At 42.2% G+C, this 24,458-nt stretch overlaps 1 protein-coding gene across 1 annotated transcript in view; it reads right to left on the bottom strand.

Annotated features, from left to right (window-relative positions):
• magi1b (membrane associated guanylate kinase, WW and PDZ domain containing 1b) overlaps window positions 1-24,458 on the bottom strand; it is a 139,054-nt gene that overhangs the window by 50,994 nt on the left and 63,602 nt on the right. The window contains exons 3-6 of the mRNA XM_085456046.1: window positions 6,345-6,464; window positions 4,484-4,726; window positions 1,401-1,626; window positions 464-546 (exon numbers count right to left, since the gene is read on the bottom strand). Coding sequence (XP_085312172.1) covers window positions 464-546; window positions 1,401-1,626; window positions 4,484-4,726; window positions 6,345-6,464 — 672 coding nt within the window. The remainder of the gene's footprint in view (window positions 1-463; window positions 547-1,400; window positions 1,627-4,483; window positions 4,727-6,344; window positions 6,465-24,458) is intronic.

Below are 24,458 nucleotides of genomic sequence, written 5' to 3'. Positions count from 1 at the left end.
ACATCTGGACACTGGGTGGCAAGATTTAACCAAAACCAGAGCAACAACCTCTGAAAAACCATGTTTACTAAAATCAGGCGGCACTAAAGACTGGATCTCTGAATGTGGTTTGACATCATAATGGAGTTGAGCTTGTGACCTTTTGTTTTTCTGTATACTGTAACAATAGACTACAAAATTGGGGAAGGCAATTAATGGAAGTTGTAGGTCTTGTTGCTCCAAGAAACAGCTGGAAGAAGAGCAAAGGTGGCACCAGCCAGTGGACTGCACACCATTTTCTGTGACCCAATACTGACACCTAAAGACTAAAAGGGTGAACCTCTCAGATGTGTTATGAGAGTCTGAGTTTTTGGGTGCGGTGTAGAAAAACATGCTCTAAACAACGGAACAAAACAAATGAAAAAATATCACCTCCTTTAGCTTACAGAAGATTTTGCACAAACATTGACAGACAGACACGTACCATCATCTTCAGATTCTTCCAGGGGTTTCTGAGGTTTGTCCAGGCACCGAGGGTCTATCCAGGAGGTCGTCCTTGTATTGTGGCTAAGCAGAACACACAAGACAGGCCAGACAAGACAAATTATTAGAGGGTAGCTAATAGACGTCGGAAATTTGACCCTGAAACAGGTGGAATGAATGATTTATAAAAAAGGAAAAAGTGACACACGGCACTTGATCATTAACTGAAAGCCCTGAAAGTCTGGTCAATATTGCTGAGAATAAACAGGAAACATTTAAATCTGAGCAAATTGGAATGCTTTTACCATGTTAATAATAGTAAAAAAAGAACATTATGATTGTTCATTTTAATGGGTGTAGAGAAGAATAACACAGCTGGAAGGATCCTAAAAAAAGAACAATATAAACGCAAGTAAGTTACAGTGGATATTTAAAGTTTTATGCCTCATATTAAGGAATTTCAAATCTATTAGAATCTGTTTGACAAGTAACAACAACAAGGAGTAAGGCATCATAGATGACCAGGTAATCTGTAATAAATTTCTTGCAGACTTTAAATTGGTTAAAGGTTCATGGCTGTAGGAGCGATGCAGGAGGAACTCTTTGGTATCCTGAATTATGCTTCATGTAGCCGCCGGTAATGTACGCTGCATTCTTTAAACTTTCATGCTTCCTAAAGCCTTCGAGTACTCTCCACAGCGACACACGTCTGTCACATTAAGATGAAACCTGGATCTGGTTTAGACGGTGCAGACGATGATTAATACAGAAAGAGAGTCAGCCATGAGAAAATGTGTCACGTTAGATAAAGTCATGTCCCATTTTAAACAGAGTTTAATCAAAATGAAAGGAAGCTTCATTCAGCCACATTGACAGTGAACACTGATAATATCTGATTTAAGAGTAAGCACTACTGGAATCCGACCTTTGGTACTTACTCTATAAAATAGACCTCTCCGTTCTCGGTATAGGCCATCTCCCAGTTGTCGGGCAGAGGTCCCAGCGGATCCTCTGGGGGAGGATGGCTCAGGTGAGTGTGTGTCTGCTGTGTGCTCTCCGTGATGGCCGGTGGTGAGGGGGTTGTCCCAGCGTAGGACAGGTCACTCTGGCGGGGGGCGAAAGGGCGCACCGAGTGATGAATCTCGTCTAATTCACTAGAGTCTCCTGGAGGGACAAAAAACCCAGAACACACACAGCCTGGTGTCAAAAATCTGTCAACTAAAGGACGCCAGTAACACTTTCAAGGAGCAACAAGTAGCTGTGAAAACAATGAGTTAACCTTGGGACAATGGTGCGCTCCATTTCAAGCTGGGATTTCCAAGCTACCAGTTGTCAACCGGAAAGCTCCCACCAAACCCAACTCAGCAATCCAACATGGCAGCAGTGCACGTAAACATGAGTGAAACTGTAAAACTTGCAATCTGCTGCACTACTGTTGTGCATCTGTGACTCGCTGAATGAGCCACACACAGAGCACTGACCGCACTTTACTAGGATGCACTCAATTAGGAAATTCCATTTGCTCTGGAAGATGGCCGAGGCAAATGGAACGCATCACGAGATCAACTAAAGAAAAATTTATTAACAACTGTCTTCAAACAAACAAGTGCTCCTGTTGATTACACCGTTTTTTTAAGTATCGTCACAAGATACAGCCTATTATGTAACCTTAAAGTCTGTGCGGTAATAGAAAAAAAACATACATTTCCTAATACATTAAGAATTATTGAAACATCATTTGAATGGGAGTTTGGAAGAATTCCAGTCATTTAGTGTATTTCTGTAATGTTTTAAATTTCCACAGGAATAAAAATATCACCTGCCTGAGCAGTCTGAATAATTTAAAGACTAAAATATTTGAAAAAAGTTTCATGAGGCTGTAAAAATCCACAACTAGATGACAAGAAAGCCTCATGTCAGTGAGTTTTTGCATCTACTTATTGAATGAAATCAGTTATGTTGCTATAGCATGTTTCCATTTAGCCCAATAACTTCCTAAAGACAGAAGTACTTTGGGCTTGTTTCTTTCCTCCTTCAGTAAAGAATGCTGAGTGGGCAGTTCACGCCTTGAAAGTGCTAGCACCTTGCTTCCTGCCGGTTCATTTCCACACTCACACTCGAGTGGCACTTGTCACACAATCACAGAGAGTTAAACAACTTCTGGTGCCACATTTGAAAAACACATGTCAGCCACAGCTTTAAGGCGGAAACTCCTTAAATTTCCTACTCACCGACTAACAAGGAAATCCCAAAAATTACTCCAGTTCATTTCTTTAATGTCAAACAAGCAGCACTGCTGTCATTTTACCAACTTAAACTTAATTTAATGGACTATTATCCCCCCAAAATCAATTTCACATATGGAATCTGCTCAGGTGTCTAATGCTCGCAGCCAGATGGCACTATTTTACATGTGTGGATGCAGATACGCAGGCAGCAGATGTAGTCAGAGCCAGAGACCACTTACTCACCAATCAAAGAAGTTCTTGTATTCTGCAGCCCCTCTCCACAGCAAAGGGCTCTTTCTCTCTCCACTTCTTTTGTGCTTTCTCCTACTTCTTTTCTGAGCTTATCCTTTTTCACAGTATAAAAACCTCCCCTGCTTGTTTCTTTCTCCCTTTTCAGTCGTTGCTTTTTTAGACTTGCCCTCTTTCTCAGTCACCTCCTCTTTCTATTTAATTTCCTGCTACCTTCTCTCCACTTCCATTCGCCTCCCACTTTATCCATCACCTCTCAAATGATTTTTCTCCCCCGCTTCTCCTCTCCCAAAAATTAAAAGTGAAAGAAAGTGATTCTCAGGCTGATCTGCAGGGTCTGTTTGCTTTGGTGTCCAAATCAGCTGAAGGAGCGGTGAGTCCCGTGAAACAAGGAGGAGTTAAAAACAACCACAGATGCTAGGTGGTTACAGGCAAAGTGTGAGAAAGAGGAAAGATCTCTTTGAAAATGCAGATAAGCATTTATAAGTGTCAGATGTGATGTATCACTTTGGGTCTTCTCTGTGAAAAGAAGGCAAATTTAATTTAGCTTTGGGTCTGCTGCCAGCCTTCTGGGTCCATTCTTTTATCTTCTGTCCAAAGTTGTATTCAAATGAATGTGAGACAAAAATGCTGCTCTTAACACCTGGCTTCAAAACATGGCTTACACGCATCTTGAGTGACCATTTGCTTTTTGATTTCAGGTGCCAAGCTCACACCCTACTTGAGAGAAGGACACACACATCTGTGCTGAGCTGGCCAGAGAAGATGAGTGCACTGTGTGGTGCCACAGCTTGTGTACACAGCTACCAAGGCGTTAGTGCGGGCAAATCAACTGTGCTTTGGTTTGGTATTCACATTATTTTATTTAGTATTTGCTTTTCTGGCTCCACTCATATAGTATTCAATACTATATTGGATAGAAATCAATTATCAGTTCCTCCAGGAAACACTTTTCAGATTAATAATTTTTATGGAGTTAAAATGAAATAAAAATGAACAGGAAATCATTTGAGATGCTTTAAAAGATCTTATTTTGTCAGATCACTTATCTGAAGTCTAACACCAATTTATGTAAAGGAGGGTTATCTGCAAGCAATCAAGTATTAATGTACTCAGTGTACACGCAAAAACAGTGCTCTGTCAGTGTTCCCTTCATGACTCAATAATGGGATATTCTCGTCTCATCAGTTTAAAATTTTAACCAACTATAGTTGTTATTCATTTAGAGTTATTCACTTCAGTCTCCCTCATGTTTTGCTAATCTGACTTGAGTAAATGTACCTTTGCAGATGGTTTAAACCGTGGCTCTTATTATGCATTTGTTATAGCAGAGGGTTATTTTCTTCAACATGGCAGCGTCCTGACAGAGCCATACATGGTCATTTATACACGTGCTGTTGTACTCTTCACTAAAAGCAAACAGCAGAGTGCTTCTTCAACGCACAAAATCATAGAGATACAATGCTCAGTGTTACTCGAGTGTCAATCTAAACTTATAAGAGACTCTCCGCCCATCCGATTTCCTCTCCTTCCTCCGCACGTACCTGTAAAGCTGCTGTTCATGTCATGGAGGTCCTCGTCGTCCTCCTGCTGCTGCTCTCCAGGCACTAATCCAGCATTGTGCATGTCATTGTAGGACTTGGAGCGTCGGGGAGTGGAGTGCTGTGAGCCCGGCAGGCTACTCCTGAGCCCGTCTGGCAGTGGGGCATCACCGCTGTTACCACTACTGCTAATCACTTTCCCACTGGGGGGCTGCACTGGTGGCTTGGGTGTCCCATAATAGTTACCTAGGTGATGAAGGAGGCAGAAGGGAAGATGGGCGGGGATCAGAAAGACACAGAAAAGAGTAGTGGGAGGGCATAAGAGGAGGGGTCGAAGGGCCTTTTGTGTGTGAGTGAAGTGTGTGTGTGTGTGTGTTGAAGGGGGTTTAGTCACAGTCTTTGTATACAAATTGTGAAGTTGAGTTTGTCTGTGGGAGAATGCTAATCTCCAAAGCAAAACTGCTTTTGTTCTTTTTTTGTGTTTAATCTCAAAAAAGTTTCACAAGCAGCACCCCCCCCCCTCCCTTTTTTGTTTTATAACTAAACAGTTACTTTATTTCTCAAATCACTTTTTACTGCTATAGCTTAATTAGGCTGATATTTTCTAAGTCAACCTTAAACACCAGTTTCTCAGATAACAGATACTCTGACACATGCACAGCACCTGCTTTCCTCCATAAAAAATCCTCTCCATTTCTTCAGTGCCAGTGCAACATTTTGGTTTAACTGAAAAATTCAAACTCAAACACACAGAAAATCACTCATGCTCATCCAAAGAGTAACCAGGCAGAGGTAAAGAGACCGTACCATCTGCAGACCAGCATCTAAAGCCACAGTCTTAATGAGCGAATGGTGTTTGCTCCAAAATATAAGTAAGCTATACTGAGCTAGTCTAATTATTTTGCATTGGCTTGAGTACAATTAATCAACCGTGCTCACAGACCTAAAGGATAAAATAATTAAATTCTAGAAGCCGATAGTTACAGATGATTCATAGTTTGAACTTTACATTATCAGAGGTGAAGATATAATAACAGCGAAAAACCTGCAGTCAAACATGATGGAATTATCCAAGAGGATAATGTTTCTGCTTTTCTGTAAGAGCAAAACACCCAGGTTTACACCATGCACAGACTGAAGAAGGTGGACTGATGTTTACATACTGTAGTTTCAGTTGTCAGTTATTATACGCAGTCTCGAACCACATTTTAGATCCTAACCAAGCTTCAGACTTTACTCTCACACACTTCAGACCTGTCTGAGTTTGACAGGCATTTCAAAACATTATGTAATAGATATGATGGGAAAAGCAAACTACATGACGGTTAACTTGTCATGTTGCAGAGCTCTGTGTGTGCCCTCTGCTTAGTAAAGACACGGAGGCTTTTGTGCTCTCTGCAAGTTTCATTATGGGCGTATCTTTGTGTGGAAATAAATAAAGTTTAAAAACTCGCTCAGAATAAGAGTAAAAGCTGTCTGAGATTTTATAAAATGGGTCTGTGTTGAACAAATGTTCTGTGTAGAAGTATACGCCTGTGCCTTTGTATCTCTTCCAGGAAACTGTTAGCTCAGTACGGTATCTAAATGTTATTCAGTTAATTTCAACCTTTACACTGTGTCTCTTATTCAGAAAAATAGCAAAAGTTCCAACAAACTACAAAACGAGTCTTCTAATACAATACAAGCAGCAGGTTTTAAAGTGATTTAAACCCTGTTTGTGTTATATTGTTGTTGGTAGAGATGGGAGGCTCGATCTGCTGGTTCTACTTCTAAGATTCACCTGTCCAGGTGTCTGCAGGACGGTGGGTTTTTTTTCTTTTATAGTTGGCAAGGTCCAACAACTACAGCAACCTTTCTAATTTACCATCATATGTTCCTATCTCCAAGAGGGTCCCACTTTTCTCCAATTCCAGGAATTGCTCTACTGAGAGGAATTCGTAGTCCACGCCAGGAACTTCTCCTTCACGTGGGGCACGGGTAGTACCTAGACAGAAAAACAGAGAGAAACGTAAAGTTAGACGACTTCTTTTTTTCCCATTTCATTATGTGACATTTCATCACCTTGGGAATCTGAGTGCTATGATGTCAAATGAACTGCCATGTGAACCCTTTGGGATTTCCCACACACACTCGTTCCACCTTCCTCCCCATAATGCTAATCTTTCTGTTCCTATATCCTCTCGTTTAAGTTGTGCATATATATCCACATGCATTAGAAGCCTCCATCGCAATTGGTGCAGAGCGAGTTGCAAACAGCAGAGCCTAAAAGAATGATTATCAATTGTCTGCTATGATGTTATTTCTCGGGTGGGGTGTGAAGTATTGTAGTGGCACCTCAGTGAGAGCCTGCCATATGTGCCGGGGTGGAATGGGAGTGTGTGTGTCTGTTTCTGAATTGGCATGCAGCCTGTGAAATTCTAGCACTTGCCTTTAATGGCTGCAGACAGTTGGCCGGTGTGGCACCAGCGGTAAACAGCTTTACACATGAAACGCTGTGTTTCTATTTAACCATTCAATGTTTGCCTGACTAATGCGATTTCCACGCTATTGTACGCGCCGCTCTGAAGTTCTCTTTAGCGTTATCTCACTCTCTACCTAATTGATTTTATCCTACTCCAAAAATCGAATTATTCTGGCACAAATAAAAGCATCCAGTGCCCATGGCAAAATATCTTTTTCTTCTATTTAGTGACAGCAGAGGGCTTTCCCTGCTTTGCCTTCTTCCCTTGAAACCCCTTTCTTCCATCTCCCGATCTGTCTTATCTTGCAATCATTTTGTCTCCAGTGGGCTGCTAAGCAATAAGCTGGTAAAAATAGATGTGTGAGAATACAGGGAGAGGCTCCCACTGCAGCCACGTTCGGTGACACTGGTGATAAATCACAGATGCGCACATCCTAACTCGAGCAAGCGTACAATGCACACAGAGAGTTTCCACGTCTGAAGATAATGAATCCCTTATACAAATATTCTTGACGTGCATCAACTCAATCATCTATTACAGTATATCGCCTATTCTATCACGGTTATATGCCATTGTATGAAGGACACAGACAGGGATAATCTTCTTGTGCATTACCAGAATTCGCAAGTAGCGCCCGCAAACATCTAATCGCTTGCGCACCAAGAGGAAATTGATTTAAAGTCAATCGGATACCAGTCGCTCTTTGCACGTTCCCAGGCAGAATTTCTTTTTGCCGAATGTCAACCGTAAAGAGTGCTCAGACAAGCCGGAGTGTCCAGCCGACTGTCAGTTCGCTTCGCATACAAAAGCGGCCATTGATTCGACTCCATTTAGACGGTGCTGCTCTTAGAAAACTAAATAGGAAGAATTGTGACCAGTGTTTCAAAGGGGGTGTTAAAAAAAAAAAAAAGGGAGAAAAAAAAGCAGAGCCTTGGCTTATACCCAGGGTTGAGACACTGTTATCGCTATAGGCCTAATTAATTCAATATCCCCTCCCCACAAAAGCTCCATTGACCAAACTGTGGAATGGTACGAGCAAGAAAGACAGGTTGAGAGCCGAGCATAGAGACTCCTGCGACTGTGCTAAGAGTTAATGTAATCCAGCTGCTGGTGCACACAACGAAGCCTCGGAGGGTGTTCATCTAAAGCTGGCTGCCTTGGGGCTTAATGGTTTCAGCGTATTCACGAGTTGAGTTGGGTAGGTGGGTGTTATGTAGAAAGAAAGAAAAAATCATCATTAGCATTTCAGGAAGATGATCAAGGAAAAATGGTAAGACACTGGCAGTCACACTGTAATGCTGCCGCTGCATCAAAAACATCCCTCCAAAAAACTTAAAGCATTGCAGCCTGCAACTGTATGACACACACAGCAATGAAAAACTGTTTTTTATAAGGACAGAATAGAAACATTTAAGTCATTTATGCTTCTACAAGCATCCCGGGCCTGAGTTTCTGCTAATGAGAGGAATAATACAATGTGGGCAGGAAAGTTGCTAACTTGTGAGAGAAAGAAGTTTGTTTTCCAGTTACAACTTCTTTAGCTTCACAACTTCCTTGTCAAAAATAGGACCACATAGTTATGGCTCCATTAGAGAAAGCATGCACGATGTAAGGCATGACACGCCAGCATTTACATCACGCACAGTCGGTTGACCCTCTGAATGGTACTTCCTGTGGTCAGTTTTGGAAAGCATCGATAAAGCTGCTCACCTAAACTGTTCAACTTACATTCCTGCAGGATACTGAGCACTACCCATTAACACGTTGCATCCCACTTCAAGATACTGCCACACTTCCCCTGAATACTGAACTTACCACTAACTGTGTGGAAATTCTGCAAAACACTACATTTCAATCAATGTCAAGTTTCTTTTTCTGAAGTATGCAGTGGTTGTGACTAGTCAATCCCAAACACCTTACCTAATATCAATAGCTTCAAAACATGTGTATACAACAGCCATCATAGAGGTTGTACACAACAAAATGAAGGAATTGACGTCTTTTTAAGAACAGAATTCATCAGCAATCCATTTATAAAATTAGTGAGAATAAAAAGGTCCAAAAGCGAACACATAACCTCAACCTCCAAACACAATCTCGACAGACCGAGTAGAAGGTTTTTAATTTTATATTAGATTAGTGTGTCAACTACCTTAATCTCGCACAGCTGAGCTAACACTTATTTTAGGTGAAACTGCAAAAAAGCCAATAAGCCTGTGTTTGAGGGTCAGCACGGAGGCTTGGGACTAGTTTTATTCAGCAAGGGGCTCTCTGCTGTGATTGGTGAAAATATAATAATGCATATCTGACTGAAGGGTATTTAGACCTGTCCTCACAGACACTTCACTACAAGGGCAACTATCACTGCTACTACTGCAAATGGAGTAAAAGAAGCAGTACTATAAGAAAAAACACTTGCCCATAGTGAGAGCAGGGGTCCGTGTGCATGTCTGCACACAGAGCAGGTCAACAGCCTCAAAAATACTGTCGCTGTCATAATGTGTGTTTTTTTAAAAAGTGTGGCTTTAAAGCTCTGCTGGTTTTTAATTTCTCCATTACCTGAAAGTGCTTTCACTAGAGCTTATATTTGTTTGTTAATATGTGTATGATTGTTGTTTAGAAATATGTACACGACTTTTATTAATTACACTTGTTCAATTGCTCTTTAATTCACATATCTAATCAATGGCAGTGCATTCGGGTGTGTAGATATAATCAAAGCAACCTGCCCGAGTTGAAACTGAGTGTCAGAATGGGGGAATAGAGGTGATTTAAGTGGTTGGTGCTGCCAGATAAACTCTTGTGAGCATTTTAGGAACTGCTGATCTACTGGGAGTTTCATACACACAACAATCTATAGGATTTACAGAAAATGGTCTACAAAAGAAAAGATTTAATGAGCAGTGATTCCCTGGGTGAAAAGTCTTTCTTGGCGTCAGAGGAGAATGGCCTGATTGTTTTGAGCTGTCAGGAAGGCTTAAATAATGACTTGTTTCACTTTTTGTATTCAGAATAGCATCTCTGAATTTGCAAAACATCAAATGAAGCAGATGGTCTAAAAGCAGGAAACCGAGGCTACATATTCACATGGGCTGGGACATGAGAAGATGGGAAAACGTTGACTCGTCTGATGAGTCTCGATTTCTCCTGCAACATTGCTGGGGTCAGAATTTGACATAAACAACACGGAAGCAACCGGTTCATACTGCTGGTGCAATCGGTTGGGAGATATTTTTTTTAGCACACGTCGGGCCCCTTAGTACCAACTGACCCATCTTCTGGTGGCTGCTTCCAGCAGAATAACACACCATGTCACAGAGCGCAAATCATTGGAAAGTGCTTTCTTGAACATGACAGTGAGTTCACTGCACTCAAATGGCCTCCACAGTCACTGATTTCAATCAAACGGGGCTCCTTTGGGATGTGATGGAACGAGAGATTCACATCGTGGATGTGCAGCCGACAAATCTGCAGCAGCTGTGTGATGCTGTCATATCAATATGGATCAAAATCTCTGAGGAGCATTTCCAGCATCTTGTTGAATCTCTGCCATGAAGAATTAAAGCAGTTGTGAAAGCAAAACTGGATTCAAACATGTACTTGCAAGATGTAACTAATAAAGTGGCCATTAAGTTATATGCAGTATTTTGTTTTAACTTGGGGCCCACTTGCAAGCAAGATCTTGATCACAATTAAACTTCTTAATTAAATAAATAAAATAAAAATACATTTGCATATCCTCCTGGTAAAACAAACCACTTTGTGTAGGATCAAGACTTTTTGCGCATGTTTGTGTGAACATATGGAGCTGTGCCTGACCTTTATTCCTTCCTGTCCGCCTGACTATCCGATTGTCTGTTCCTTCCCACAGATAAGAAACCAGCAAGCTGAGCCCAGCAGAAGGTTGACTCAGATACCCACAGTCAGAAGCAGTCTTCTGGCTCATATGTGAATGGCAAACATGCGCGCGCACACACACACACACACACACACACACACACACACACACACACACACACACACACACCTACCTTTTGGCCTGTAATAGTATAAACAGGTTTGAGAAGCAGACACTTCCTACTCAGTGTCCTTGTCATAATCAGCAGCTGTTCCCCCTCTGCCAGCCAAAACATGCATATGTAAGTGCCCGCACACAGACAGTGGGGAGGGAGGTGTCACCAAATGGCATGGTCTACGGATAACGGGGGTGTGGGTGGAGGGTAATCACCTAATGGAGCTTTATGCAACGATCTCCTTTGCAGCACACACATACACTCATAAACACCGCTTCATTATCATAACAGCTACAGAGGGGGCGCTGCCCTGTCTAAGCCGTGTACCACCTATGGCGATCGGATCAGACTCTACGAGGAGAGCAACTTAAATTCAGCACATCTGTACTTATTGGGTGCGGGGTGGAATGGATACTGGCCACCTTTGCTAAAAAAATGTTTTTGAAAAGTCAATGATCATATTGCTTCGATGCCCCTTAACTTATTGGCCAAATAATTAAGAAAAGTAAAAGCAGAAGGTAGACAAGAAGCAAAAAGGGAGACAGAAAAGATATACTGAAAGCATTCAGATGAGGCAAATAGTCAACATGGCACCCAAACTAGAACAGGTATTTTGTTTGTGGTTTTTTTTTTTTTTTTTTTTTTTTTCACAGCACATTGTGTTCTGCGTCCTGATCGACTGTAGACCATCTTCAGTCAATCAATCTCGTGCCGTGTCTCCTGTACAGAACAGAATCCGTCCAGCTTGTCAAATTTACATAAACCTTTGCTAGCAGAAGACAACAAACGCAACAGTGTTGACGTCAAAGGATTATAAGGCGCATTAAGTTAAACCAAACAGTCAGATAAGTCAAATTTTACTCATTCTTCTTGCTTCCTCCACTTCCGTACCATTGATTCATTAATGTTGAATTCTCTCGCAGCTGCTCTGTTCCCACGTTCTGGACCTGAAATCAGGGCTTGATCTTTGGTGTCATTCTATAATACTGGACTTGGTTTGAACTTTGAGAGCATTTAAACAAGAAACGTGTGAAAATGTCAACGCCTGTCTGAGAAAAGTGTAGAAAGTGTGCAGTGAGGGGTTTTACAGCCTTAAAACATCTATAATAATTGTAAAAAATAAAGTTAGCTATTTTGCGGATTTCACCTATTGCGGGTTATTTTTAGAACGTAACACCCGTGATAAACGAGGGACCACTGTAAACCCAGAGGAACTATTTCTGGAAACAAGTATCAGCAAGGCTTTGTCAAAACTCAGATTGAACGTCATTATTCTGAACTGTTGTAATGTGTGGAAGTTCCTTCCAGGAAGTTTGTTTTTCGGGGGGATTTTTTGTCAGGGAGTGAGCAAAAGCAACATACAAAAGGTATATGGTGAGGTCAGTGTGTGCCTCAACGTTTGTATTCGGTTGCATTTAGGCACCAGCGTTGATAACACGTTCATCTTTGCCGTCTGAACAAAAATTAGATTCATCTCTAAAGAAGGCAGTTTGGACAAAGTGAGACTGTGAGAGAGGTTAGAAAGCAGTCATTTCTTTATTTTGCTGTGCTTTAAATCAATCATTTCTGTCAGTGAGCTGCGAATATCACGACAAGACACATGAGCACAGCTGTTATCTTGTGCACGCCAAGCTCTTAATGGGATAGTGTTCAGATGTGCCGTGCTGAAAGTGATGTGTAAATGTTCGTAACACACTCTTCCAGAAATGTATTTAGGGTGTGCATCCAGCGAAGAAGCCGCCACGTTCAGATAGTGTCAAATTAACCGAAATGACTGCATGTTCTTACAGCAAAAGCATTGAAGTCCTCTGACTTTGAACTTTACTACATTCTAATAGGCACAATCAAAAACGTATTCACTCACTACAACAGTATCTGCTTCAGGGTCTACACAGCCCATCACCGACGAAACTAGATCACTCCGCTCTTCATTCAAGAAACACTCCCTGTAATTCTTTCCATTTTCTCCATGTTCCTCTAGCATTACAGTTAGAGGTTTCATAGGCAGATAAGCTCATGAACTCTGTGACCTCCCAGTCATCATCCTGAAATGTTTAACATCCCTCTTCCACTATAGCCTAAGACTCCACGTTCCTCCCTGCAGCAACTCCCCCAGCTCCTGACTCCAAAACAAGCCCATTGCCATTTTCTCGTAGCATTGCAACACTCAACATTAGTCAGCGTTCCTTGTAAACACTTGGGAAGATATTTGCAATGACAATTTTGTTGTCAGTGCTTTGAATTGAATATTGAATTGAATTAAGTGCTGTCAGGTTTCCAGTGTTGTCCACCTTACGGCTGCACTGAAAACTACTGATACTAGCTGAAGTTTTGTATAAGCCCCCCCTAGTTTCACTATATTAAAGTTGCTAAAACCTTAGTGATAAATTCCTAACTTGGTAAGCAGATAACATTTCAGGGCTTCTTATTTGAGTTGCTCTTGAACCTTTTCTTGAATGATGCAGTGTTCAAAAGTTGTTTATAACACTTTTAAATCAGCTATTTTGATCGTGTAAAGATCTGGATTGCACATGCATGTTTCTGTTGGCAAGTAAAAGTAAAAGAAACCTTCATAATTCTTGAACATCTGAAGTTTAATGTATTTACAAAACAAGTGAATGACGACTACTTTAGTGACCTTAGTAATAATCAGAATTTCGCAGAATCGGGTTTATCAGCAATCAAGGGCATAATGTTGCACGTGCACGTCTTTCAAACCACAATCAATAGATGACAGCAACTAGCCACGACCCTCACTGTGACCTTGGCCTGCCCACTTTGTCTAAACTGTCACTCGGCTTACAGCAGATCAATATCAGACTGCCTCCTTTTGTGCCAATGTCCCATTATCCAAACTGAACCGGGGTGTTCAGGGTTCATATTTTGGTTCAACGACGAGGAGAAAAATAATTTGATGTGTAATGGTGACACATATTACATACCAAAGGAAAAAAAAATCAAGACTTCACACAAGATGACTAACAATAACTGTCTCTTTCACAAATACACGGCCTAAGAATTTACATGGAATCTCATTACTTATCAAACAAAACATGCATGCAGTACACCTTATGATTTCCTGCTCTAAAGCAAAAAACTGATATAATGATCTTTACAAACTAACTTCAAGCACAGCTGACACTAGTGCCAGAGAAATCCAAGCAGCTCATCCATATTTAATTGATGGTAGACTATTTTGAGGGATCGTCTCCCCAAAGCAACCAAGTTGCCAAATAAGTCGGGACGCTGTGTGGAGACTGAATCTAATGTTTTATAATCATTTATAAATCACTCGTGTTTTAATTGGGAAAAAAATATTATTTTGGGGGGGGGGAAACCCAACTTATTAAACTAGGTGATATGTTTGAGTCCAATTTTGACAGAGCCATATTTAATAATAATTATTAACCACCTCCTCGAGAATATGCATGGTAGACTTAACTGTTGACGAGGCAGTCTTTCACAGCATGGTGAACACTTCCACACCTTCACCTCTAAAAAGCTCAACCTTCTATAAGACACTAACCAATTATTGTTACTGACCTGTTTCTTAATAATGTCATCAACTGTAAAATGTCCAAATAGCTGCTGTTTTGATCATTTGTCTCCATCTCACCCTATCCCTAATATCCTTTCTCACCCCAGCCCTCTGCACGTCCTCCTTCACCGCATCCACGAGTCTTCCTCTGCTCTTTCCTGCCAGTTTCCTCTTCAACATCCTTTGTCTAGTGTATCCAGTACTCTGTTCTGAGCGCGTCTGAACCATCTCTTGCCTCTCTAACTTTATCTTCAAATTGCTCAACCTGAGCTGTCCCTCTGATGTACTAATTTCTAATCCGCTCCCTCCATCCCCTACCGGGTCGGCATCCTGTCCAAACCACACATCATAGCAGGTCTCACGACCATCATGTGAACCTTCTTTTTCGCTCTTGCTGCCATCCTTCTGTCGCAGATTGGCACTGGCACTCATCTCCACCCACTCCACCCCACCTGCACTCTCTTCTTTACGCCCCTTGTGGACTGTCCATTGCTTTGGATGGTTGACCCCAGGTATTTAAACTCTTCTACCCTCACCACCTCTGCTTGTTGCAGCTTCACTGTTCCACCCATCTCCCTCTCATTCACACTCACAGCTATATGTATTCTGCCAACGTTCATTCCTCTTCTCTCTAGTCCATGTCTCCATGTCTCCAGGCTCTCATCCACCTGCTCTCTCCTCTCACTACAGATCACAGTGTTGTCTGTGAGCATCATAGTCCATGGAGACTCCTGCCTGGCCTCATCTGTCAACTTGTCCATCACCACTGCAAACAAGAAGGGGCTCAGAGACTATCCCTAACATAATCCCACCCCACCTTGAATCCATCCGTCACTGCTGCCCCAGACCTCACCAATGTCTCGGTGTCCTTGTACATGTGAAGTGTCATCTTTGGGGTATTTTTATAAACCACTACATTCTGTTTTAATTATATTTTATGTAGTTTTTTTTCTAACCTTACTGGATACAAGGTTGGACACTAGGTTTAGCAACATTTGAGAAGTCAGTGCATGATATCTCAGTTAGATTTGAGAGTACAATGACACAAGAGCATGACAACACATGTTTAATTATTCTTCACTGAAACATATTCCACAACACTATGAAGGACAGAAGTCTATGAGGACTTGAACCTTGATGAATTATATAGGAGACAGAAGACCTAACATAGGAGATGTTCTAGTAGACAGTAGCTGGGCAACAACTGAGTCAGATGATAGTCAGTGACAAAGTAAAAGACAAAAGTAATCTTAGCCATATTTCCTTAACACAATGACATTAAGGCAGATGAAAAAGAAGTAGAAGGAGGCTCTACAGGCACGCACACAGCTTCTAAAAATAGCCACGTGTGATAAATCTGTTTATTTCCTACACTTGCATTCCCCCAGAGCAACAGAGGACCCTGGGCACATATCCCCCCAGGCCGAGGCCGGGCCTTTCATTTTGGTGGTGACCTACATTTAATTCCTTCCACAAGGACAACGCAGGGCTTGACTCCACGGATGACTTTGTCATCATAGCTGGGAGCTGGGAAGTCGCCCTCCTTGACATCTTTATTTGATCCAGTTTGAAGCTTTAGTTTGGCAAAAATCATTAGGGCATCTTCAGCCCGCTTAAATCTTTAAGCTGTCATGGTTTAAAAAGAGGCAAAAGAACCAGGCTGAAATATACTTCTTTGATATTACTATCAGCTGGTCTTTTAACTCTTAACCCCTTGGACGCTAACTTGGAGTAACCCTTGAGCTTTTTTCCAAAAGCAGTTTCAGTCATATTTCAGGCCTATGGTCTCTGCCTCTGCAGCTACCCTTGGAAAAACTCTGAAACTATTCTAATGATCATTAAATCATGTCTTTACTGATATAGCAATAAAGGGTATGGAAGGGTCTTCAAATGTTGTCCTTAAGGGGGAAAGATTTACAGCAAGAAGGTTCTTAGTGCAAATCTCAAGGTTTGAGCGTTTCTAGATGATGGTGATGATGAAGGTCACCATGGAAATATAAGGTTCAACTTAAAAAAAAAGCAGTGACCCAGGTCAGGATATCCAAATAACACGATTATAATAGTTCTAACCTTGAAAAACTGTTCCACACAATTACTGTGTACCTGATATTTGAATTAAAAGACTTATAGGTCAAGCCTGTCCAAACGGCATTTCTTTATGAATTCTTTCACAACGACATCCAAGACAAATTACTGCCGCACACGTGCCGACTTTTTAAACATGTTTTTGCACGTGATCGATACCTGCCTAATCTGCAACAGCCACACCAGAAAGCAGAAGTTATTTTGTCACTGCTGATGACGCAACAGTATTGTTAAAAAAGCAACATGAACTGGGTTAATGCACACATGTCACACTGTATGGTTATAATTAGCAATAGTGTGCACACCGCAGCAATTTCTGTATAAAAAATTTGCAGCATCTATGTAAAACCATGATGTATTTGATTACACACACGCACCCTTTCAAAATAAAATAATTTTTGATCAATCACAACAATAAAGACATCTTTCTTTATTCAGTGCAATTGTTTAGATATCAGATATATCAATAAAGGATACTGTGCCACAGACAGGCACAAAGGAGTGTATTTGCAGGCTGTAGCAGTTCAGGTGAGCGGTTTAGGAAGCATGCAGAGGGTTCTTTCACGTAGAGATAGCATGAGAAAATACATTTAATGATTTTTTTTGTATGGAGTCATTTTAAAAACTGACAGCATGATTTTTGTATTTTTGGTTTGTTTGTTTTTTTTACTGGAAACTGTCAAATTGACTCCAACTAATCTGTATTGGTGCTGAAAATAACTTATCAGTTTTGTAATGGGGCACTTCAGGGTATGCCCACACTATATCAACAGACACGCTATATCAACAGAATGACCAGTGTGACCTAAAAAACAAATGTCATTCAAACATCGAGGTTCAGAGAAACAACATACAGATTAGTGGGTTTCTGGATTTAGAAATAAAAGCAGCATATTAAAACAATCATTGTTTGTTTCAACACTTTCACCACTGAAGTGATCAGTGCTGTGAGTGAAAAGTAGGCCATCATAAATGTGTTTGGCAATGATTCATTATCATAATTGTTCTATTAATAGAGCCAGCTGTTCTTATTCGGCTTCTGTGCTGCCATTCAGGTCACTCAGGACAGGAGTTATTTGAAACGGTGCATTTTAAGTGGTCTGTGACTGACACATAGACAATGGCGCCACTCCTAAACTCTGACAGCATATTTGGACAAAATGTTGTTTTTCTACACGTGATAAGACACACACACAGACACAATACAAGGCACAATGTATTCCAGGTTATATGTATGAGCTAGGGTAGAGCAGAAGCTGTTATCTGCAAAAGTTGGTTAAAACTTTCATGACACGACTCAGTGGATAGTCCACAGGGACTTGTGATGTTCACTCCCTCTGCTTCCATTCCCTCCATCACTCCTTTCTGCTTCCATCACTTCTCCAGTTCATTGATTAAGACCACAGGCTCCACCCAGTCTCTGATCTGCTCATTTGTGATTTCTCTGTCTGCAGTACGCTTGGCAGTTATAACAGCAGCTTGTGTGGTCGGGCAAAACTCTTCCTGTTTCGGGTTTGAATGGTGGAGAACTGTGGTTCTCCTCAAGTCTCACACCGGGTCCCACTGTAGGCCCAAATCTGTTTTTCTGCTCTAATGTTGCTGATGTCATACAATCCAGAAGTATAATTACAGCTTAATTCATTTTGGCTACAGCACTTATGTAAATGACCAGTGATACCGAAATCCAGATGTGAAGGATAAAGAGGATTCGCTTATGGTTTGCGTCAAGTAAAAGAGAAGACATTGTTTGTGCCTGGCTACTGAGATTAATACAATGCATGCTACCAATATTAACTCTTTCCCCATCAGATGCCTGCTAGATGTAACCTTTGTCCCTTTTCTCAACAGAGTGGTCCTATTTCATGGCTGCTTCACAAGTTAGTATAGTCAAACCACAACTTTATTGATATATATCAGGGGTGGGGGAACTCCATGCCTCAACGGTCGGTGTCCTGCAGGTTTTAGATGTGTCCCTGATCCAACACAGCTGACTTAAATGGCTAAATAACCTTCTCAACATGTCTTGAAGTTCTCGACAGGCCTGGTAATGAACTAATCATTTGATTCAGGTGTGTTGGCCCAGGGTGAGATCTAAAACCTTCACGACAACGGCTCTCGAGGCCTGGAGTTCCCCACCCCTGATATATAGTTATGTGCCAAAACTTGGGGGAGGTTGCCAGATGTCATCTTTATGGGGGTAACAGTTAACACTAAAAGGCATTCTGGTTAAAAATCTACACCAAACATTTCAGATTTTGGTCATTTTTTAGTCATAGGATGCTAGCAGCTGCAAATGAACTCTTGACCAGCTATCTTCTAGCAGCAATGAATAGCAGGTTAGAGAGGTCATGCAAGTTCATGTCCGTAAAACTCGATACACCAGGATCTTTTTAAAACATCTTCATAGACAAATATGATTGTCTTGACGTCACATGAGGCTGATTACCAGGGGTGGGCAATTCCAGGCCTTGAGGGCCGGTACCCTGCAGGTTTTAGATCTCACCCTGGGTTAACACACTTGAATCAAATGATTAGTTCATCACAATTCCTCTGGAGAACTACAAGACATGTTGAGGAGGTAATTTAGCCATTTGAATCAGCTGTGTTGGATCAAGGATACATCTAAAACCTGCAGGACACCAGCCCTCGAGGCCTGGAGTTGCCTACCCCTGCTTTATATGTAGCCCTTTTTACTAGTCTCCAACTCTTCCAATCAACTAGACAAGGCACCTAACACATAAACCTATGGGACACAAAGTGCCTATGGTTTGTTCTTATAACTGTGACAACATCCAGACAATTTATTTTTTAGTCAAACTCATTACAAAAATTCCATAATCGTTATAAAAGAGAAAAGCTTATTTTGGAAAGTATTTACGCATTTTGCTTTTGGTAGATTAAACACAAGACAAGAATTAAAGGGGGGGGGGGGGGGGGGCACCACACACACACAAGGTAACTATAGCCAAGTTTTCAGGGTTTTTTTCCTTCAAACGGGCCACATTTTGTTGATTCACTGTGGTTTATTAGAGCATCTGCTTTGATTAAATAGGTGCCAATTTAAAGAATACTGTATGTAGCTGGTGGAAAATGACAAGGAAGCAGCACGGATTATGGGCCTGCCTCAGAAATCTGGCTACAGTCTTAGACCCAACTGTTGTGCAGAAGCTATTACAAAAGCATTTCCCTCAGTCTCCACAATAAACATGCTCTCATGTCAAAGCTAGCCGGCTAGTCCACATTTTCCAAGAAGATACTGAGGCATGTCTTCATGGATAATTTTCAAGACGCGCACAAGCACACACACACGTGGGGGGGTAGCAGACTGGCGCTATAGTCCAAAACCAAAACAGAGCCATCCACCATCTTGGCCAGAGCAAGCCTGCCAGTGTTTTTTTCCCTTCTTTTTTCTCTTCCCCTTTTGGTGTAAGAATGCGCGCACGCACACACACACACACACACACACACACACACACACACACACACACACACACACACACACACACACACACACACACACACACAAATGCAGGAGGGGTCACAAGCTGACTGGGGTTTGTCACCACGGCAGGGGGATAAGGCCATCTGTCTCAGTAAAGGGTTAATCCAACCAAAAGCACAAGCCACAAATTCCAGCATTTTCCAATCCTCACGTTTCTGTTTACATTACATCTTTTTTGTTTTTTTGTTTTGCTTTATGTTTTTTGACTTTTTTTAGGTTTGAGGAGAGGAGCAGTTGCAGTCCATTGTCCAGGCTTTCAAACAGCCCCAACACCCCAAACAATCTCCCTTATGTGGTGATGATGGGCAAACAAATATTAAAAGGGACCATTTTTGTTGGGGTTTTCTAGACCTATAGTTGCTTTTCATTTGCGATTGACTGCTTTGAGTCAGGGGAGGTAGTTTTCGCCACTCTGGTTGGCTGAAAGAGGTATGCAAATAAGAGACAACGCACACATAAAAATACAAATACACACACCACAATCAGATCAAAGCAGGATTTCTCTTGACCCGCTATGTTCTCCATTCTTTCCCTTTATAAGAAATTCATTCAGCCCCATATGATTCCCATACAGATAGATGAGGACCAGGTTAAAAGGAGAGAGCTAATAAAATCCACTGCCAGTAGTGCAGTGTGAAGCTAAATCAGGCAGAAACCTGCCTGAAAATGCCCCTGCGCACACACTCACAGCCGGCCTTTGTCTTTTTTATTCCACCCATAAAGGAAAAAAGCACCATGGGCTAGCTACTACCTACAGCAATATGAAAATGGAAAAGAAAGGCTCTAAAACGATCCATTTAGAGGGGCGGGGTGGGAGCAGGGATGGGGATGGGGAGGGGGTCATCCAGACATGAGATCGAAGAAAAAGAAAAAAAAGAAAGAAAAGAAAGGTTGGGGGGGAGAAAGAGGAAGGATGAAAGAAAGGCAAAAGCTAACCGTAGCATCCCAGAAGCTGCAGACAGACAAACATAAAGGCGGCAGTTTGCTGCTGGAGGCAATGGCTTCCAATGTGATCACACATGTCAACAGATCACACAGCCTTAACAGAGCCATCACAGGGCTGAAGAGCTTCCACCACAAACACACATACTGTACATTCACAAACAGGAAGTGACACTTTGCGCACACAAACACACACGGGGGCAGCGTGTCGGGCCACAGACAAAAATACACACAGACACGAGCATACCTGAGACAGACAGACACAGACACACACAGCTTCCGTTTGACCACAACACATCAGCCTCCATTACTGCCAGCGATGTGCCTCCGTCTCCCTCGCTCTGCTCCTCATACCTTCCGCCTGATGCACAGCCATCCCCATCGCCTGCCTCTCCATCCCAACCCCCAACCATTAAATCACAGCAACCCTAGGTGTCTCTTCTGCAAAGAAAACTCAAATCAAAATACCTCAATCAGGGAGCCTTTGAGGGGGGGGGGTGGGCTTCTGCTCCTTCCACTACAGTCCACAGAACAACACCACGTCAACAGGAGACAGGAGGAAAAAAAAAAATCCAATCAGGTGTAGATGAGGAATGAGGAGGGGGGAGAGAAACAACCCAAAAAACAAACAGTGCAGCTCCACCGTTCCTTCTCCTTTCCACCTTCTCCTTCCTTCTCCTGTGTGTCTGTCCTCTGTCCAGCTTTGTGATGCTAAGCTAACGAGAGCTAAGCTAAGCAGCATCCACACACTGACTTATAATGCGCTCCCGTCTCATACCCACACACACCAGCGCTGAGCTGAGCTTCAGTCTCTCTCTCGCTGACTGAGCCCCGCTGTTTTCCGTCTCGCAGGCACCCACATGCACCCGCCCACTTCCCCCTGCTCCCTCCCCTCCTCTTGGCTATTCACCCCTATTCTTTCTTGTTCTCATAGATCCCATCGGATCCCAACGACACCTCTTGTTTCACCGCTCCTCTCAGGACACTGATGTTCTTATACACACAAACACGTACGCTTGCTCTGGCTGTTGAACAAGTTCCTGGCAAGTCATCCTTGACCGACATGTGACGAGGAACCTTTTGCAGCAAATAAAGATGTGGAGTTAGGAGGTGAGATGAGAGCTGGCCACAGAGGAATGGACTGAAGTGAGACTGAGGCTGCATAAATATATATGTCAAACGCAAAAGAAGGAGCTAAATAGCCTAATTCCTACACTGCTGATATTTATAGAGGTTACAAGTCTGGTAGATAGATAAGCAAACTATAACACAACTAATCAACCGGGATAACTGCAGAACAATCCCAAAAGAACGAGTTCAAAGGTCCTTCATGTGAGAGTCAAGCTGAAATATGGACAAACAAGAAAAAACATATTTAAACTTTCCAAGTGGAAGAAGCTGCTATGTTGTGCTTTGTTGTTAAGGAAGGGGGCTGGGAAATGCAGTGCAAAGATATACAATGGAGTAAGGTCAAAGGTCAATAAAATCTGCATGCATGGAAATCTCACTTTATTTTGAGTGTGGTGTTGATGGACTGCAGAGCTCAAAAGTTAAATTTTAAAATGTAATGAAGGAGCAACTGCCATCAGGAAAAAAAAAAAAAACAAAGTAAATCACTGCTGGACACTTGCATTGGTGCGAGATTTAGCAATAATATTAGCATTTAATCTACAAGGTGTGCTGCTTCTTACGCTCCAAGGGACTTCATCTATCACAAATCCCCTTTATGGCAGCAATCCTTTGATCCTGATAATGGTTTTGTACCCCGGAGAAAAAAATAAAAAATAAAAACCATTTTGCCTATTCGGCAGTTACTGTTTCCTGCACAGTTGGCTTCATCTACCTGCAGCATGCTGGGAACCCCCCATTTTAAGTGTGCTCCAACTAATACAGAGATGCTGTTTTGTGACCTAGAGCCCTACCCCTGTGGTTTAAAAAAACAAAAGTCAGCAAAAACAGAAAATAAATCTGTACAACAACAATATTCCTATGTCTGCATGAAGCTACACCCAGCAGCTGGTTAGCTAAGCCTTGCAGCCGTTTTTGAAATGAGCAGACACAAATACTGTTTTGGCTACCGTTTCCTCCTCCTCCCAGTTGTCGGGCTAAGCTAACTGTCCCCCGGTTCTATAGCTTAACTTCTGACATAAAAAGATAAATGTATTTCAGAAGATTCTTTTAATTCGCAGATGTCAGCAGGTGTGGTGTGGATGGACTACTGAGATAATGCCAATGTATAGTTCTGTGTCAGTACAAAAGTTGCACTCAAGTATGGCCGTGGTGTAAGGTGTTTGGAGAAGTCCAGCGCGTGGCAAACTTGGCTTTGAGAGATGGTTGAATTCAACAAAGAACTGGTTTAACAGGAAGGATTAGTTGTTGAACAGACATGTTCGAATACACTTAGGAGAGCTTCCCTTACATAGTGCGTGACAGATACCGGACACACGGATTATTTGACTGACATGCATCCTCTTCTCAGGAAAAAAAAAAAAAAGAGCCTCAAGTTTAGATCTAGGTCTTGTTTTTACCTTGTAGTGCCTTTACTTGACTTCATTTGCTGCTTAGAAAGGGCACCGCCACTCTCAGAGCTTTGTGCATTTCTTTTGCTTTGTTGAGGTACCACTGTGTGATTGCATCTCCGACTGCAATTTTTAAAGTATGACTAGAGAGGCGGCTTGTGTGTCCGTTGTTGACGCAGACGAAAACCCGCTCGTATTGGACAGGACAGTGAGCTCTGATCCAACCACAGGTTATACATCTAAATGCTTATTCATGTTTATGTTAGCTTGACTAGCTAGCTAGAATCAACACTGATTTGAGTGTGTTTGTCCCCCAATCTTTCCATCCCCTCTCTCTTTTCTCCTCTCTGCCCATCCCCCCCGCTTCTTGCCCTCCTCCCACACCCAAACTCCACCCTACCCCCATCTCGATCCCCACGGCTTCAGCCCACACCTCCCTCCAAGCCGTCCTCTTAGCCTATATACGGGTCGTCCAATTGTCTGCACTGCCAGTCCCCCAATTCATCATCACACACACACACAGACAGACACACGCACGTGAACACAGACTTGTGCAAACCCTGTCCATTTGAGGAGCGATCCCCAAGCCATCGGCATCACAACAACTACAGCAGACAATACTGCTTACTTGCCTTGATGCAGGCGAGATCAGAGCTCCCTTTTCAAGGCTTGTCGACACAGAACGGCGAGATTTAAATATCAGGTATTAAACCCACAGAGCAACCGTCTTCTTCTTGCTACTGCTCCGATCGTTGTAACTGGCAGGGAGGAAAAAAAAGAAGAGGAAGACAAAGACTGATACAGAAGGAGAACGGGAGCAGCAGTGGCAGCGGGAGGACGAGAGGCAGTGGTGTCATGAGTTGGGGGGGTCAGGAATGAAGAGGAGGAGGATAGAGGGAGTGGAGGGTCGGTGGGGA

Source organism: Copadichromis virginalis, linkage group LG5 (genome assembly GCF_057382275.1).
Source record: "Copadichromis virginalis isolate Kocher_CV1m ecotype Utaka linkage group LG5, C_Virginalis_male_GT1.1, whole genome shotgun sequence".
Classification (NCBI taxonomy): Eukaryota; Metazoa; Chordata; class Actinopteri; order Cichliformes; family Cichlidae; genus Copadichromis; species Copadichromis virginalis.
The sequence above is the reverse complement of the archived record's forward strand: the minus strand, read 5'-3'. Positions and strand labels throughout refer to the sequence as shown.